The following is a 20,094-nucleotide window of genomic DNA, read 5'->3' as shown; positions in this document are numbered from 1 at the left end:
TTCTTAATGTCTGGGTCAGACTGAGACAAAAAGGCAACTTCAGGGAATCTAAAATAGAGTCCAGACTTTTCTCAACAGAATCAACAACTTTAAGCAAGTTTTGTAAGTATGTCCACAATTGGAAACTAAAACAAATTATGAAAAAGGTGTCAAGCAGTCAATTTTAATGCCAAGTAGTAATGTAAATCACTGGCAACATCCTTTCATCCTTTTTTCTTCAGTTTTTCAATATCAATGAGATACAATTGCACTGGATTATGCCTAGTTTTCACTGGAGTCTTTTACAGCTACATCATATCAGGGAAAAGTTCATTATTTTATGTGATGTAGAGTCATTAGAAGAATTACAACGTACTGTTTTAAGCTTGTTTAATTGGCATGATGGTTTATGAGAGTAGTTTAGTTAGGTATACATATATGCAGCGATGAAGCCACTTTGAGGCATAGGGGGGCTCTGCCAGCTGTCTGCTAGGCTTCAACTATGCTTATTGAAGGGTATCCAGCGTCTCCATTCAATAGTAATTTCTGGCTTCTTAAAAAGCGAGATGGTGATGGCAAGAATGCCAAACTTAAGGCTGGTTAAGTCATGGTGGCTTTGTCCACTTCTTATTTACAGTCCACATTCTATTGGACCGGTAGGCTGTGAGCAGATTAAATGAAAAGACAAGCAAAAAAATAGTAGTGATTGTTTTTTGGCTTATGATCTATGCATGCAGAGTAAAGAAGGCAGTGTCTCTCTGCTCCCTGTTTAGGCATCTTAGCTTTTAAGCCGGTCCATTGGATCAAATCCACATCCCAATGAACCCCGCTGTACATGGGACACAGAAGTACAGCATGGAGGTCAGTCATAATTCTACGAACAGAAGTAAAGAAAGGTTATTTGTCACGGATGAAATGTAGGAAAAAAAAATTTACCACTTAACAATTACTACACTTATATTTTAGCATGTACTTACTAGTTTGGTCTGAAAACTCCAACCTCATCCACCTGGAATGATCCTTAAATCTCTCATAAAGGCCATTACTCCAGAACAATAACCCGGCATCATTAAAATCATCCACACAATGTATCTCAGTTGCCATAGATCTTTGCACATTTCCAATATGTTGTATTTTCAACCCAGTTTATTTTCACTGGGACCAACCATCCTCTCGTGCTCGCTCTCAGACTATGCGCTGAAAAGAAAAAAATATGGCTTATACTTTAATTGAATTATGACGCCATGACAGGCTTTCAAACATGAAGAAGGGATGACAATTGCCCGGCTCCAGAATCACACTGTAAATGGTAAATATGAACATCAACCACATTAGGAGGTATGCAATGAATTCTAATTTATGTGTCTAATTTATATGTTTTCCCACATAAAAACCAGTGGAAAAGAAGCTGACGATAAATCACCAGAATGAGTCCCTGACTTTATGGTTGTGCAGCAATCCGAGCTGGTTCGACAGCACACTTGGCATAATGTTTGAAATAGTATGCCGCCTGCAATATGTTTGAATTACCACAGTTCTTGTATTGTCAGGAAATGCATTGTGTGGCAGCGGCGGGCTCCATGAATATGCATCATCACGAGGAGAAGCTGCTCGGCCTCAGAAGGTATTTATGCGACTGTCAGCGTGGCTCCTCCATCACAGTTTCATATCACAGCGACAGAACATAAGTAGAGGAGCGCATATGAAAATGTGTGTTAGGTGAAGAATGAGCACTGTCATTACTTGTGGCTGTGGCATTCGTCAGGTGCGGTGGTGTGATGCATTCATCCAGCACAGTTTGTAGCTTGCCTGGTCTGCAGAGAGGCCTTGTAAGACTTACTGTTTGTAAGAGGTGGAGGACGGCGTAGTCACGCTGCTAGAGCTTTCATGAGATTTATTGCTGCTTAATAGATGGTCCCAAAATGAATTAAAGACAGATTACAGCTTAATTTGTGTATAACCTATGGACCTTGAATATACATAATTGCTCTTAGCTAGGATTAATCAATGCCTATTCCCTAAGTGCACTGTTTTCTCTGTGGGCAATCTTCTGCAAGGTTGACTTTTAACCCACTCAGCAATCATTGTATCAATTACTACTGAGAAAAGTTCAAATTATTTTTCTTTTACTGTGAGTAGGAACCAACATTATACAGCATCTGGGTGATGTATAATATACAGTGCGTTTTATAGTACATTATACATTAGCTAATTACCTTAAATGATACTGTAGACTAAGGGCCCGATCAGACAGACCGCGTTATGCAGGCTGTAAAACACGAGGCGCACCGCACTGCGCCCCCAGCTGCTAAAACGCAGCTGCTTTTACCTAACTAGATAAAAGGATTGCCTGCCAGTTATTTGGTAAATGAATGCACCTGTTGGACATTTAGTCATAGCAGCCTGTCAGTTCTTTTTCCTGTCATACAGGAAGTTCTCAACACAATAAGGAAGTTGTGCCCAGAAAGCAGCAATATATGTGAGTATACTTGTTTATTGGTATCAGCTTTGTAACTTCAGTGAGTTTTAACAGATTAAGATCGGCCTTGGGCACTGAAGACATTGCCGGCAATGCCTACTAGCGCCAGGATGCATTGCTTAAGAGCAGCCAAAGCCTTGGCTTTGCTGTGCTCCTTAGGCTGTACACTTGAATAATCCACGTCAGCAAAAGCACTGCAAAATGTATCCTCTTCTACAACATCCTCGAAGGTCATATTCTGGGATGGCATTTTTTCTGTTGGTAGCAAAGTTTTGTATCTAGTTTGCCATAAAAGTGAAGGTGGAGACTATTAATCCAAACTGTTTCTTTTGGGCTTTAAAGTGAGTTAACAGACAGTGCTGGTGGCTGGGTACAAATTTTGCAGCTGCAACAAGCTACACCCAACAGATAGAGAACATGGGCAACATGAACAACTAAATTAATTAATTCATGAATGACTTGGTTGATGAGTTGCCAGAACTTTTTATATTTAGAGGTATATGTTTCCGCATCACGTTCACACATTGCAATGCAATCTTTCTGTGGCAAAGAAAGTACAAGTGGTAATCAGTTTAAGTATCAATATTGGTAATAGTCTTTAATGATTGATGGTTTACCATTTAGTTTTAAGACAGTGACTCTTCTTTTCTCAGTGACAAGTAAGTTAGAAATTCTAGTGCATGAACATGAACATTCTTATTCAAGAGTGTTTCTTTCTTAGCTCTTGTTAACTCAGATTGTCAGCATGTGTAGAAGAAGAAGGAGATTATTTGATCCCCGAGGGGAAATTAAATATCTTACGTCTGTTATTACGAACATGCTACACGAACATAGGCCCGAAATACACACATGCACAAACAGGACCCTATGAACATGCATTAATGGAGAGATGTCAGAGTGAGGGGGCTGCACATGGACGTGCGCCCCGAGCAGCTGGGGGATTCTGTGCCTTGCTCAAGGGCACCTAAACAGTGCCCAGGAAAGGAACTGGCACCTCTCCAGTTCTCATATAGTTTACAATGTGTCAGTGTATTTCTCATTTCCAGAGTGAAATATAACAAGACTTTTCTAAATAGCAATGCTTAGCCTGTATTCAGGGAACTTGATTCATTAGTCCAGATGATTCCTTTACACAGTTGAAAAACATCTCTTATACTGTAGCCTTGAATTGACTTGTAATTCAAACAATTGCTAAACTGAGGCATTTGAACTTTATTTGGTAGTTCATAATCCGGTTGCTTCCAGCATCAATGAAGTTCAGTTCAGTCACCTTGTTTAACACTTTGGTTGTTCGAATCGTAACTCTGTAACAGCTCAATTACATCTTTCCCTGACATGTTACCTTTCACGCCGAGTAAAATAAGCAAAGGACTAAACAAGAGTCATCCTTGAGTATTTTGAGGCTGTCTCTCTCTGTATCTCCCACCCATTCTCCCTCCCTTTACCTTATGTCTCTTTAATATCCCAGTCACTCATTTCTGGATGACTAGGAAATGCTTTTCAGTTGAACAGCTGCAAATGGCTTTTTCAAAGACCACAGACCGGAACGGAATTATTACTATCATCACACACGTAATGCAAAGTTGTTTTTGTTAAATTGCACTTTATTGTTGCTGTGGGTCGCATTTTGATTTCGCTACATAGCCACTCCACGCCTCCCTGCACTTATTTGATGTGTCATAATGCTGAAGTACGCTGAGTGTACAACATGTTGGAACCGGATATTTTCTTGTTGAAAAAAATAGGAGAATTGGTTTATCCCATTGTGGTTGTGAAAACAGGATGCTGACAGAGAAGAGGACACAGTTTAAGAGAGACTTTAACACAAACAAGTAATGTAAATCACGATTGTTTCATCCATGTGCTGTTGTGTGTCTTTGTAATTACATAAAGTTACCTTAACTCTAACATAGCTTTTATTAAGCAACAATAGCCTCAATATAGTCAGGAGGATTATACTGGTTCAAGCGATTACGTCGTTTTAAATCCAGCAAGCCATTGTGTGTATCACATCTGATATTTTAGATTGAGTGATATCGAGTGGTAAGCTGAGATCTCAAAATGATTCCACTCTCTCCTTATCATAGCAGACAAAGAAATTAAATATTGATTCCCGGTGTGGCACTACAGGCTGAAATTACCCATTCTCTCTGCTCTCTCACTCCTTCCTTCCCTGCTCACTTGTTTATTCTCTCTGTCCTCCCACTGCATCTCCCCCTTTTTTTTTTTTTTTTTTTTTACACCTCTCTCTTTTTATTATTCCCTCTCTAAAGGACTTTCATTCTGTCTCTTTTCTCTTTTCCCCCTCCAACACTCTCCTTTAATGCACTGTGTCTGCTTGTAAGAGAGGGAGAGGCACATAGCCTGACTTTAAATCTCCTCTCCAGCCGATGGAATGATAGTCCATCTCTATATATAATCCCGCTTTGTGACTTAAGTTTAGGTATTTTTCTCTTTTCCCCATTTTCTTTATTGCTGGAATTCAAAGACTGCACAGGCCTTTAAAGAGTTGAGTGAATGTCACAACCTCGGGTCAACTAAATTCTTTCAAAACCAGCTGTATATTTTCTAAAACCTTCGTTTGATAAAAACAAATTTTTATTCAACACAGCAATTCTAAATATGTCTTCCTCTGGCAGAGAGAATATAAGATAGCAGCCAAGAAAATAAACTGTTACAGTGGTTTGACCCCTGTAGGGTCCCTTTTAGATAATTTTCCCTCAAAAACACACAAACATGCAAACCATTGGAGATTGAGACATCAGTATCCTAGTAATCATTTAATACAGTTATTCATTGTCTGATATCTGATAAGCATTTATCAATACCTCTATTTTCTGCCACTTCTCTGGCTCTTGGTTGAAGTTGTAGCAGACCAACCTATTGCTTTAGGATGGTGTGGGATATTGTACTGTTGTACTGACTCAGTGTTCTGTATAAAAGTTATGAAGATTGAAAAGGGGGGCAATGTTGTTCCATGGTTAATCAGGAAGCCGATGTAGTAGCAGAGCTGAATTAATGTCTGGGTAATTGCAATCTTGGATCCCATCGGCTATAGTCTGATAGTGATATAGCCTCTGGAGACAATGGTGAACGTGCTGGGCGTGTTCAGTGGTTAGCAATAAACACCTTCCAGTCAAGACTTCCTTTTCCACATGCTGCATTTTTTATAGAAAAAGAACCGTTTTTCTTGTGATTGATTTTAATTAACGGGTCTTGCCTTTGCCGAAATTACAACATCATGATGCAGATTAGTAAAAAGTAAAAATGAAGCTTTGTCAGGTCTGTCCTCAGGAGGAGAAGAAAACTACTTTTAAAATGCTCGTTTGTTGAACAGAGGTCGGATCGGTCATTTCTAATGCATTCGAGGAAGTCAGGAAATCTGAACGCTGGACGGCCTTCGTGACACAACAACAAGACCTAATGTCTGTTTATAGAGAATGATAAGAAGGGTTGTCAGATGACCGCTGATGGGAGCCGGGATGTCATTACGGCAGATTACGTTCCGCCTGCTATTGCTCTCCACATGGACTCTTTTTCCTGCATACGCCGCAGCCTGCTGATACATGATTGGTCAATGTTACTTGAACAACAAGCGTAGTACAAACAAAAACCAGAACATTTGCCATCCGTAAAATCCACATCGCCACTGTTTTGCTCCCCAAATACGTATGCGGTATGCATTCTTAAATCACACACTGGTGCAGCAATATGCCGACGATGTTTGGTTCTATGTAAAGACGCAAATCTGTTGTAATGGCGGGGCTTCTTTACTCCATTATTTCATGATCTCTGCATTGAATGGGCTGATGAAAAACATCTTTCAGGTTTAGCTAAGTAAGGACACCTGGATTTCCAGGGAGAAATGACGGATAGCAGCAGCAGTATTATTACCTCAGTGTAGCCCAGTATCATTAAAAGTTATGACCTGAAGAGACAAATCTGCGCCTTGCCATTGACATCTACTGCCAACATTCAATGTAAGTGCACTGATAGTGTCTGTCTATCTATTTGGATCTTTAAATGGTCTCATCCATGACGACTAGCACAATAGTGTTATTCCTAAGCACTGACCCCTGGAGAAGCTACTGTAATTGTTTTAACTTGTTCACTCATGGATAGAGGGTGGGCCGTCAGAGCTTGTTCAATGGCACAGTTGCTCGTAAATTGGATCGCTCCGTGTTGGTAGAGCCTTTTCTAATCACAGGCGTTCATGCAAATCAAGTTCAAATGAAGTTCATCCAATATCTTGGTTCAGCAGCATCGTTTCAGTCGAGCACACAGCCGGTGAATGCAGAGGTGAGGACATGCAGTTGTAGACTGTGTTCAGCCAGATGAAGGGGAGTGATTGAGCTTGTACAAAGGGTGGACCCTGGACACAATAAAAGCAACATCTGCACATTGTGATCCAATAAATTTACATCTAGTGTGAAATAAAAGGCAAAAGCACCACAAATGTAAGTCGTAAAATACACAACCCTGCACACAGTCTGAACCAAACATTGAGCATTAAAGGCGTAGCATGTTGGTATTTATTGCAGGAGTAGGGTTGCATTAGGTTGCATGACCACTGATGCTGAAAAGCACAAGTGTGGACTGGAGTCATTATGACTTTAACTTGAGTCAGATTTGACTCACACATCCGGTGACTTGTGTCATAGGTTATTTAAAAAATTGCCTGAAACCTGCAAAAGGTACATGGTAGCATGAGTCAGCATTGCATAACATTATCAGTTGCAAATGTTACACTTCTTTTAGAGTGGATCTTTTTTTAATGTTTTCTTCTAATGTCTTCTTTCACTCAAAGCTGTTGAGCAGATAATGGTTCTTCACTCAGTACGCTGGTATGGGGTGAAGTCATTTAGAAATAATCATACAACAGCAGATTGTGTTCATGGCTGCAGGAAATGGAGTGCACACACCCAGACTTTGTGTTCTGACATGGTCACACACCTGTGAGTGCAATCATAGGTGTACACAGTGTGGGAGAGGAAGCCACCTGTATTGTCATTATATTGCTCTATTGTATTATTATGCCAATGGGAACTATGTACACTAGACATACTATAAATGCAGACTCTTGACAAATAAGCTTTAAAAAGGACATCAGATGCAGGCACAGGACCCACTTATGGTTTGGTGAGTATAAAATTAAGGGTGAATCATATGCCAGGACCTTCAAAGTCTCCAGATATCCACCCAATTAACCTTATTTGTCTCCCATCAGTTCTTTATTCATTGGTGTTTTACACTATTTATGATGAAGTATTGGACCCCCTCATTGCTGTAAGCCTTGTGTTGCCACCTCTTTGCAAATAAATACTTTTAACTTCACTACATCCGCTGATGTAATCGCTTTCATGTCCTCTCTTCTGTGTTCCCCTCTCTGTGTTTCCACCATAAGAGACAAAGTGCAGCCAATGTGAGCAAAGTTTGCTAATAATGGTCATAGCATCGCTCACAATACTTTTTTTTATCTTGATATATTTTTTCTTCAACAAGTGTGTGCTACAAAATGTATCAGCGGTGCACAGTTCAGGAAAGTGGTAGCTAAGCAGCCTGTGCAGACAACACTTGTGCTGCCTGGAGGGATGACGCAGTAATTCCGGTCTGTGACCGAACAGTTAACACTGCATTCTGTGATTAAGTCTGTAAGGATGCTCTCAATTGTGCAGCAGTAGAAGTCCACCAGAATCTTATGAATTAGACAGACTTTCCTGAGTCTCCTCTGGAAGAAGACACTGGTGTGCGTTCTCGGGTGTTGAGGGTCCAAGAGATTTACCCTGAGATGTAAATGCCCCTTTGATATGGATGACAGTGTGGCCTTTTGCCTTCTTCAGTCAGTTACATTGTGGTTGTTTCCACTATTATCTGTCATTGTCTTCTTTTCACTTACTTAACAATATTAGAAGCATTTACAGGTGGCAGTCATAGGTAAAGAAGAAATGGCGGAGAGGCCTCAGCATGCAGTCCTATGGGATGATGATGCTCAGGGTGAGGGATGAGGAACATACAGGGGTGTGTCAGTTAGGAAGTCCATTATCCAGTTACAGAGGGAGGAGTTCATGCCAGGGTCCAGGTGATATTACTCACTTCATAAGCCCTAAGAGTCTAGAGACAGATGTTAGCTCCTTTCCCCTGAAGAGAGTCACTAATCCTGTCTTGTGATCTGTAGTCATCCCTCCTTGGCTTAGCAACAGCACACCTGCGTTCAGAGAGTGTAATTGAGCAGTATGTTCAGTCGACTAAGCTGCAACAAGTCTTGCGTATGATTGGGGAAATTGCATGGTTTACTTGTTCTGGCTTCTGTGCGGACCAGCTCTTGTGGTTTTGACAGAAGTTGGCTTGCCTTGTCTTGTTCCACTCATCTTTTTATTAAATGGATATTTGTTTGATTGCATTTTGGTACTGCCGCCAGAGATCATCAGCCAATCATCAGCCAATCGATCAAAGTTTGAATATTTCTGTTTCGGTTGAACCATGGTGGATATGCTTGATATGAAGCAAATTAGCCAGAAATCTAAAATTCATAATTTCCTGTGTGTGTATTTGAACACTACAGACTCCATGTACAGCTTGACTTCCACACTAATAGGCTGGTCTAAGTAATAAGAAAGGAGAATATGCGAACATTGTGATAAGTCAGTCCTCTGTGTGCAAATTCCCCATTATGAATCTCAATCAGCTTTTAAATTGTGCACACATGAACAAGCATTTATTCCCACCCTGTTAACTCCCACAATTAGCCGAAAGTGGGTAATGAAATGCCCTTCATGAATCTTGATGTGCGGGCAAATTTATTTTGTCCTTCCAGTCTTTTTGTCGGAGCGAGCGTGACACGGAGGTCCAGGCCGCCAAGTCGAGGCAAGGTTAAAGGTATTATTATCTGGCCTTCATTCGGTTAGAGAGCGAACGTGTCACAGTGGAGGTTAATGTTCAAAGAGCAACAGCCTTTAGAGAAAATAAAATAGAAAAGGTTGACAACTGTGGGTCAGCGCAGTGACAGGGATGATTGGACACCAGAGCTAACTTCCCCTGACAGACCTTGTTAAAAAAAAAACCTCTAATTTAATTCAATGTGACAGAAGAATGTCGCACACAGCAGGCAGTCTTGTTGTTATTTTAATTAGGAATAATACTAGAAAGTGGTGACAACAGGTGACAAGCTGCATGTTAGCTGTGGAGAACTGTGACAAAAGCTCAGATTGTACAATTAGCCACAATCCAAATGTTAATAATGACCTCATCTTACCCCTGCCTCCATCAGACCCATATTGTGTACAGTAGGCTGGTCCTGGCTGATTCTAATTGACCTTAGTATTCAAACAAATGGGAACATTTTTTATGGCTAAAATAGTTCTTTCACCCATCCCCTGCTGCCTCAGTGATACAACTGAAGCATCATGTGAAGATAAACTGAATCACCCACACAATTTTTTTTTCTTTTTTTGAGTTAGTCACCAACACTTGAGGTTGTAGAGGGCCTTGTAGGTGATGATGAGCCAGTGGAGGTTCTGAAGGACATGGGTGACATGATCGGGAGTGGGTGAGAAGACGGGCAGCAGAGTTTTGAATGTGTTGTAGTTTGTTGAGGATTTAGGAGGATGTGCCGTAGAGGATGCTGTTGCAGTAGTCCAGTTGTGAGGTGATGAATGCGTGAATGAGTGTTTCGGCTGCTGAAGGCGAAGACGGGCGATGTTTTTGAGATGGAAAAAGGCAGTTTTTTGAGATGTGGCTGACATGATGTTCAAATGAGATCTATCCCAACTTATCTGGAAATCTGTGTTCAAACTCTAATTTGTAAGTTATATGGAAATCACGTTTCAAGTTTTTAGACCTGTACCAGTGTTTTTACAACTATTCACTTTAACTTTAAAGCAATAGCATTTTTTAATGTTGGAACAGATATGGGATTTCATTTACTGGCTTTTTCAAGAAACAAAATGACATACTCATAATTAATATATTTGATTTTAAACACAAAACTAACTTAACTGTTAACAATATTGTGTTTATTTTATTCAACTTTGTTTCTGAAGTTTTTCATTCGTTTTTTTTAAGATTAAGTAGGACCACATTGAAAGTGGAACAAGCAAAAAACAAAACAAAAGAATAGTTTAATGGTGGCTGCACGGTGGTGCCTCATACTTAGAAGGTTCCTGTTTGAAGGTCCCTGTTTCAGGGGTTTGTATGTTCGCCCCGTATCTGCGTGGGTTCCCTCCGGGTACTCTAGCCTGCTCCCACAATCCAAAGATATGAGTTAGTTAGTTAGTTAGTTAGTTAGGTTCATTGGGGCTCAAATTGCCTATAGATATGAATGTGAGCATGAATTGCCTATCTATCTATCTTTGCTTTAATGCAGTGTGTCTGAATGTTTAAACATGGTGTGCATCATTTCACTGTAATTTTAGAGCTTATTCTGCGCTTTAATTTGATGATGGTACCTACGTGTCTGATCAAGACACATAGTGAATCACCTGCAGAGTTACAATTTACACGTTTTGAGCTCCATGTCTCTCTCACTGCTCTCCTGCTAGTGAAAAGCCGATTTAATTATATAACAGCAATAACATCAATAACAGGCAGACGAGTGGAAGTGTGAAAATGATGTCTCTGTTTTAGTTGACGCCATATCAGTAGACACCCACGGGAGTGAACTCAAAGTTTGAATTCAAAGGAAACACTTGGATCTCAATGCGGTATATCACCTGTAACACTTACATGCTGATACATGTAGCACACGTATTATAGATCTCATATGAGCAAAGCACTTTTCTTTTGTTACCATAAATCAAAAGGCAATAGAATCTGAACCATGAGCTGATATTTCAGGCATGTTGCAGTAAATGTTTAAACAGAAGTGTTAAACAAAGACAGAAGCCAAGTTTTTGTCTATGACTCATTTAGGGCAGCAACTTGTTAACCTCTGTGTTTTTGCACTAGTCTGAAATCTCATTTTCCTGTTTCCACCAGTGAATTCCACTCAACCCGTGTTGTTTTTCACGATCTTCAACTTTCCTCCTCTGTTTTAGAGACAGTTGCTGAGTTGCATTCGCGGTGGAAACTGCCCTGGACCCAATGTCAGCTCGCTGCAGTTGCCTGGAGATGTGAATTTCTTTGCCAACCAACTGGCTGTGCCCACCATGGAGTTCGCCTTCGAGCAGACGAAAGCAGAAGAGGTACAACCAAGCACAAAACACCAGATAATTTTAATTCCACCGCTCTCATTTCTCTTACAAAATACCTTCCATTTCCAGACGACAACCTCATTACCTTCCTTGAATTTAATTCGAAGCTTTATAATCACTGGAGAGCAGAGAAGCTTCTTTAATACATGCAAGACACAGTCACACCTTGTTTCTCAGTTCTCTGACTGTGCTGTGAACAGATTTATGTAACTGCTGAGTTTGCCAAAGGCCAACACTTGTTTTCCTTTAGTTCATGGTTTGAAAAAAAGCTTTCTTGGTTAAAACACACCCTTCAGTACTCTGTTAAATCATATTTTGAAGAAAAGTGTCATTTTGAAGACGTGGGCTGAGTTTAAAAACCATCCGACAAGTATTGCTGAGATTGAATAAAATAGCGGTACATCATTTACAAACTCAGCTTGACACACTTATGGATTATGTCTCTTTGAAAGCAACAAATACACATCACAGAGCTCACAAATTATGCATACCCCCATTTACTTCCATTAAAAATGCAGTATTGATGTTTGTTGTATTGCCTTGGGGTGGAAACACAGAGATTTGGCCCCAGCTAAGTCAGCCCACTCAAATTTAAAACTTCTGGCTACGATGGCAACTTTGAGCTTAATTAGTGGGAGAGATCTTCATGATGTTTATCTGCCCTGGAGGCATTTTCCTCAAACTGAAAATAATAGGTAGTGGGGGGTGAAATCTGCAGCACTGGCATTAAGAGGAGAGACAAAGCCCGAATTGAATTACAAACGGCCTGATAACAGAAATGTGCTTGACTCTGCGAGGGAAAGTCCAGTGTGGACACATTAGCGTTAGCTTAATAGCATTTACACTGAGCTGCTGTGTTAAAAACCTTTGGGTAATCCCATTTCCTTCATTGGTTTAATCCTTATTGAGACTTGAGAAAAGCTGAGAGGGACATAAAGTAGAGATAACAGGGAAAAGTAGAATCTGTGAAGCAGTAAGAGCAATAAACAAGAATATATCATCACTAAAATCGCTGACTGTTACAACCCAAAACATTCCAAAGCAATATTTTCCCTGATGTTGTGTTCTTCTCATTCTGCACTAAAACAACTTTGCCGAAAGTTGATCTTTAAAGAGTGACTGCACACTTAAACATGTTTTTTGAGCTGTAATCTAAATAATGCTGTACTGTGATGAAACGCATCAATGCTGGTGTTAATATTGACAATTCTTATCAAATTTCAAATCAGCCCTGAACCTTACGGTGACGTGGAGTCGACCGTTTGAGACAAATATATATATATTTATATAATGAATGTTAACACCTGTCAATCAGAGGTGGGCAGTAAGTAGTAACTACAAAAAGGATCATTATAATTACATAGATTTAGAACTTAATCAAACTTTCGCTAACATTAGCCTTCTAGCATTGTGCCCATTCTCCCTTGCGTTGCCTCGGCTCTGAAAGCTCCGGCTTCAGGCATTACTGGGGCTGGAGCCAACAGCTCGAACTGATAGGGCTCGGGACCACCATGGTCCTCTACCACAAAATAGACCTCCGTGCCTTATGTGCCTTGTGACTCTGTGTCCCTCTCCATTTTTCTCTGGCCAGGGGAGGGGACGTCACTGAGCTGCCGGACACCGGTTAACTTTTATTTTGAAGGTTGGTGGTTCGATCCCCAGCTTCCTTAGTTTACATGACGACACATGAAGTGTCCTTGGGCAAGACACTAAACCAAATTGCTCCTGTTGGCACAGCCAACAGTGATGTCTGATTGAGTTGGGTACTTTACGTTGCAGCCTTTGCCATCAGTGTGTGAATGTGTGTGTGAATACATGAATGGCATGTAGTGTAAAAGCAGCTTTGAGTGGTTGCAAGACTAGAAAAAAGCGCTTTATAAGCGCAGTCCATTTACCATTAAAAAGTAGGACCAAACGTGCAACACTCTGAGAATCTCTGACACAGTTTGGACTGATTTTTAACTTCAGGACGCTCAGAGAATCCAGGCCCTTATAAGTTATATCTTAGATGATGAACTCAACTGTGAGGAGAAATGTCAAACATCCTGTGGCCAAAGTAGGTATTAAAAACAGTAGGTAATGTACTGTATTTATTATATTATACGTGACCTGCATGCATTATCACATGAAGATAACTCACTATCCCTACAAGACTCTGCTCTTCTTTTTAGCTCCAGGGACCTCATGTTGAAAGTTGTCCACAGTTTTGTAACAGACGTGTCGATCTATCACTATGCTGAAATATTTGGAGTTTTTTAATTTGGGGCTACAGTGGTTCCCTGTTACATTAATGATTTTAGCAGGAGAGATTTCATTCACTGTATGGGCCAAGAAGTTTACGTTGAAAGGCATCTGTCAGCACTTTAAAACAAAACCACGGATAAAACAGCTTGTGTCAGTTTGTGTTGTTTTGGTCCACACAAATGGCACCACGAGAGCCAGAAATACCAACAGCACTGTCAGTTTATGAAGTGTTTAGCCCAGATTCCCCTAGTTATTTTTAACAGTCACACACTGTATTCGTCAGAACACTTCCACAGAATCAACACAAATAGTGGTTTGTGCTTTTATTTTCCCATCATGCCACATTGTCAGTGTTGTCGTGGTCATTAGACCTTATTCTGATGAGGCAGCATAGCTCTGAGACTTTGTTGGACACTGATTCTCTCCTAACCCACAGACACTTCTGTATTCAGAGCATAACAGTGAGATAATGGCCAAAAGTGGTAATTGTACTTTAATTGAGTATTTTCAATTTAATTTTACTATATTCTACTACTATACAACAAAATAAATATGCAGTGCCAGTTAAGGGTGGCACTCTGGTGCAGTGGTTTGCACTACTGCTTTACAGGTGACTGGGTTTGTAGCTCAAACCCACCACCCGACCGGACCCTTGCCCTGGGCAATATGGCCTAAAAATAAAATCTCCTCATCCGATTTAATGACGCGAAGGTGAACTTATTTTTGCTGGTGTTTCAGGCTGCTGCTGTCTTGTGCAACTCGCAGTGCCAAGGTTTTATTTTGCTCGACTGTGTGCCCCGGTTTTAGATGCCAGAATAAAAAAGTTCTGCTGCTGCTTTTAGTTGCCACAGACTTATGACAAGCTTTCCGGCAGACAGCGGTTTGCTCAATGTCGGCTGCTTGGATGAGGTCCAGACATCTGAGAAGAATGACATGTCAAAATGCCACCATGTTGGCATTTTACCTGTGTCTGAAGCAGTGGTGGATGATGTAGCTGAAAGTCATACTTGAGTAAAAGCAGATATCATACCAGAAAATGACTTTGGTATAAGTGAGTCAGCTATTCTAATAATACACAAGTAAAAGCCTGATCTGATATTTACTGTACTTAAGTATTAACAACCACAAATAAATGGTGTTAAAAGAAAGAGGTCAGAATATCAAGAATTATGAACTTTATTTTTAACTCTAAACTACCTGAGTCACTGAAGAAAATCAAGGTCTCCACAACTTGAAGTGGTGTTCGTCAACCCGTTCATCTTCGTCAACACCATCAGCACCGTCAACACCGTCAACACCGTCAACACCGTCACTTTTAACCAGAGTAGCTGGTGCAGACACTGTTGCTCAATCTGCTTGCATCTGACATGTGTGGACTTGACTTTAAAACCAAGTACTATTACTTTGTTACATTACACCACTGGTCTGAAGAGGACTCTTGCTTTACATTTAAATATGGCAACTTGGTGTCTCAGATTACCATTAATTGTGGTACTTCATTACTACAGATTAAGTGACAAATGTTGAATTAATTGTTAACATTGATTTATCGCCCAGCTCTTGGACCTTTTTGAATGCATGCATGGGTTTCTCACGGTACACCTGTGTCGTCCATTCGTCCAAAGACAGGCAGGTGAGGTTAGTTAGTCGAAGGTGCGAATATGTTTGTGAATAGTTGTCTTTATGGGTCTGCCAAGTTATTGACCGGTCATCTGTTTTTGATTATTCCTGGCTCTTTCCCAGTGTCTGTTATATGGATGACAGTCAGATTTATATGCCTCTTAAAAAGAGAGATGCATACTCTGTCAGACCGCTACTCAAGTGTCTTGATGACATAAAGGCCTGGATGGCTCTAAACTTCTTAAATTATAATGGAATAAGACAGAAGTGATGGTTTTCGGTGGCACCTCTGGGACCTCCCTTGGAGATTCTGTTCCTTGTCCCAGTATATGAAGCCAACCATCACAAACCTAGGGGTTAAAATGGACTGTCTGCTCGACAGTCAGATCAGGGCTGTCGTTAAATCAAGCTTTTTCCAATTGAGGCAGCTGGCCAAAATAAAGCCAATTCTTCCGAGGCAGCACTTTGAGACAGTAATCAACGCCTTTGTCACCACTCGGCTGGATTACTGTAATGCACTGTATGTGGGGGTTAATGGGTCCTCCATCGCCCGTCTCCAGATGGTACAAAACGCTGCTGCGCGTCTTTTAACTGGCACACGTAAACATGAGCACATTTCCCCCACTCTAGCCTCACTCCACTGATTGCTCGTACATTTTAGGATCCATTTCAAAATTATTTTATTTGCTTTTAAATCCGTCAGTGGTCTTGCCCCGTCCTACCTCTCTGAGCTGCTACACCCCTGTATACCCACCCGGGCTCTCAGGTCAGCTGATCAGCTGCTTCTGAGTGTGCCAAAAACTAAACGCAAGCTCAGAGGAGACCGTGCCTTTGCTATTGCGACTCCAGAACTGTGGAATGATCTGCCTCTGCACATTAGACAGGCCTCTTCACTGTCTGTTTTTAAATGCCTTCTTGGCCTTTGACACCTTGTAAGACGTTGATTTATATTTTATGTCTATTTTATTTTATTTTAATTTTTGTTTTAATTTATTTTTTATCTATTTCTATTGATTTATTTGCATCTTATGCCTCGTGTGAGCTGTGTATTTTATGTCTTTTATTCTTCTGTACAGCACTTTGTCCTCTGTGGTTGTTTGAAAGTACTTTACAAATAAAGCTGGATTGGATTGGATTGGAATGTCAAGTGGTATTGGCCCCAGTTCCTTCTTACCCTATATGGACATTGGAGCTAATGGCTATTGATGGTAGCCACTTTTCAAGTTAAGATTGTATATAAAAACATACAGTAGGCTTATACATGTCATTGTTGAAGATGAGACAAGTAGTCCCCAGTTTGGCTTTGGCTTGTGACGGTTTCATTTATATCATCTGTTTTAGGATTTTAAAAAGAAAAATCCAATATTTGGGGGAAAAGAAAGGTTTTAAATATTCAAGACTTATTTGGGAGGTTGAAAGTTACAGCTAGAGCAGTATAATTCTGCTTACATATTGATGGATAAGTGTGAACATTCTTATGATTCATATATAATGTCACAGGGGGCATTTTACTGGTGAAGGAGTACTTTAACTTTTGATGCTTCATAAAAGAAGAGAATGTTCTCAGGGTTATAGAGATAGGAGTCTGAGAAGGGCAACAATGTCAGAAGACGCTGGAGAGCATTCTGAACTCTTTGAGGTAATTTATGGCAGCAGATACATATGGCCCCAACTACACAAGCATCCATGCAACTTCTGCTTCCAGCTTTGTTCAGTATTCCAAACAGACCACTATGTGTGATCTACTGTGTGTGTAATTGTATTCATTCATCCTCATATGCCCAATAAACAGAGTTGTGTTGTTGGTAATGTGTCTGAAAAGCACCAGATGTTGTGTAGCGGTGCTATAACGTTCATGACAGGAGTGTGGTTCGTCGAACATTTGTTTTCTCGTTTAGCATCTGTTTTTCTTTCACTTCAGGAAAGTTCGCTCCTCTGTAGAGTAACGCTCCCCCACACCATCCTGTGATTATCCACTCCCTGCAATCACTTTATAGAGTTTGTTGTATTAAGTTTGCACAGTTTCTTAAGGTGGCTGAGGCATCACAGAAGTGCACATTTGTATTAGAGGGTGGAAGTTGAGCAGTTTGATTGTGAAATGAGGATAATCTGCAAATTGAAACCTATTTTGTGTAGAAAGAATGACTTGACTATCAGCAAAGGTGGCCAGGTGAGCAGTATAATTGTATTGTTGTAATCCTTCATTTCGACGGCACAGAATTCTCTCAAAATAGTCCTTCAGTGCAACTTTCGTCACCACTGTGCACAGAAATCTGGAAGTAAAATTTCATCCTGTTGGTTCCCTGCATAGGAGTTGTCTCTGACACATGTCACGAAGCAGTTGCATTGGCTTTGGGGACACGGATTAAAACTCAGACAGGTCGGTGAGGGGAGAGAGGAATATTTGACATCCCCTCATCTTTGCTGCTCCTTGGTTCAGGGCCACATTTAGGTTCAGGTAAGGTGAGTAAGGGATTAATAGACCTGGAGGGATCTTCATCTCGACTTTGGCATGTACTTTAGACCCTAAGCCATTACAGCAGCTCCCTCCAGACAATTATAGTCCTCCAAGTGTCCAGGGTTGAGGCATCTTTTGCCCTTAGGCCTTGCGTCACGTCCTTAGACTCCTTTTTGACAGCACTGGATAAAAGAGGCAGCTCTGCAAATGACTGGTGTCAGTAGACCGATCGACTCAAATGACAAACTTTGCTTCCTGAGCTTCATCTTTAATTTATTTCCCCACTACAAAAGCAACAGCCATAATTATGATATTATAGATCTTAACCTATGTGACAGGTTATAGTTAAACAGGCTGTAATACAAACATTTGCTGTGTTGAAAGAAAAGGAAAAGAAAATCCACATAATTGCAGCTATTACTTGACTTGTTGCCCTCATTGTGACCCATGTAAATGAGCTCTCTGTAGTTAATCAGGCCTTTCATTATGGTCCTGTTTTTCTCACCTGTGCATTGTGCTTTACTGATTCCCTTTGTTGGATCAGTCAGAAGTTCATGAGTACAATTTTCACAGACAACATATTTGGTTTGATTTCCACCTAAATATCCAATCCTGCAATTATAATACATTTATACACTTATAAAATCTATTTGTAGTAACTATAGTTACCTTAGTCTTTATTTACTTCGGAACACATCTTGCATCAAAAACATATTTTGGTCCAACGATGGACACACCAAAAAAGTACCTCAAGAAATTACACCAATATTGGTTGAGTCTACATTTTAATATTAACTCTTTTTTTGTCTGTAACCCAACATCAAAAACTTTGTCAGGGGACATGAAAAGATTATTGTGATTGAATATAATCCAGGGTTTGCACACTCATTAAAATATCAGAGCTTTTCTCCAGTAATGGGTTGGACACCAAAAAGCTGTGGCAATACATCACGACCGTACCCAACCAAAAGTGACTGTAGTTTGGAGCCAGTCCAATTTGAGACCAGAAAACAAAACACCTCTAGCTCCCAGTAACTGCACCTACCTGTAAATGTTGCTCTTACAGCCGCTTGGCTATTGTTCAGTTTCTGTAAATATGGTGTTACAATGCCTCCACTTACACTCCTTCTCTTCAAATAGTTTGTGAGAAAATAGAGGGGTGGCAATTAAAAAATTGACTCACAGACAATAACATGTCTCTCTGATTCTTCTTCAAGACATTTTCAGATGGACTCATACAAAGACCAAATGTCTCCAGAGCACAAATGTGAACATGCTATTGATGCGCTGTCACACAACTGTCAAAAATAGATAATTTGCCCATTGCTGGGCACTGTTGCGGCGATTATCCCGCCTTGGCAGGTAGTATTTTTCCACTGTCTGTCTGATATTATTGGCACACGGGAACAGAGTGTCGGACAAAGATCAAGCAGTTTCCTTCACAATATGAATCAAAGAAAACTGCCACATCCATCCAGTGTCCTTATTTATCCATTATTTTATTACTACACAATATACAGCAGGCCATGCAACTTAAGTGCTCTTGTATCATGTATGATAATGTCCAAACACTATAGATATATTGACTGAATAGACAGTATCCTATGTAGTAATAGTGACAGAGCAACAATGTAAAACGACCGGGCCCAAAATGTAGTTCTCAATATCAAATGATTTAATATTTCATTATAGCAGGCCCTAATTCTGACCTCCTCTGTCCCACAGTAATTCTGTGTGCCGTACTGCATGCAGCGATGTCTTCTAGCACACAGTGTGATCCAGCATTTCTCCAGTTTGCTGCTGAAGAAGTGGCAGTGGAGTGGAAAGTAAGGTACATATTCCACGTTCAGCTGTAAACATGTCATTTAACGCATATTTGACAAGCTGCTTTAAATTTGGCAGCAATTTCATCACACCAGTCCTCCAGGAGCACATCAGGCCTTAATTTATTATTGCCCCTTGCAGCAGAAATACCATTTTATTACACCAATTTACGGTGTCATTTGTCCATTTCAAACGGTATTCCTCAGCCTGCACGTTGGGCTGTAAAACACTGTAAATGGGCATCTTGTTAAGTGGCAGTAGATACCTGTCACTGCCTCTAACCGTCCTGGAAGTCTAAGGCT

At 40.5% G+C, this 20,094-nt stretch overlaps 1 protein-coding gene across 1 annotated transcript in view; it reads left to right on the top strand.

The window, feature by feature from the left end:
- The window catches only part of LOC138607860 (inactive N-acetylated-alpha-linked acidic dipeptidase-like protein 2), a 328,674-nt gene that overhangs the window by 177,950 nt on the left and 130,630 nt on the right, over positions 1-20,094 (top strand). Inside the window, exon 11 of the mRNA XM_069680514.1 lies at positions 11,491-11,637. Coding sequence (XP_069536615.1) covers positions 11,491-11,637 — 147 coding nt within the window. The remainder of the gene's footprint in view (positions 1-11,490; positions 11,638-20,094) is intronic.

The sequence above is a fragment of the Semicossyphus pulcher genome, unplaced genomic scaffold, assembly GCF_022749685.1.
Source record: "Semicossyphus pulcher isolate SPU_LCO1_2020_fin unplaced genomic scaffold, fSemPul1.0.p SCAF_4, whole genome shotgun sequence".
Classification (NCBI taxonomy): Eukaryota; Metazoa; Chordata; class Actinopteri; order Labriformes; family Labridae; genus Semicossyphus; species Semicossyphus pulcher.
This window is presented reverse-complemented; position numbering and strand designations above follow the sequence as displayed.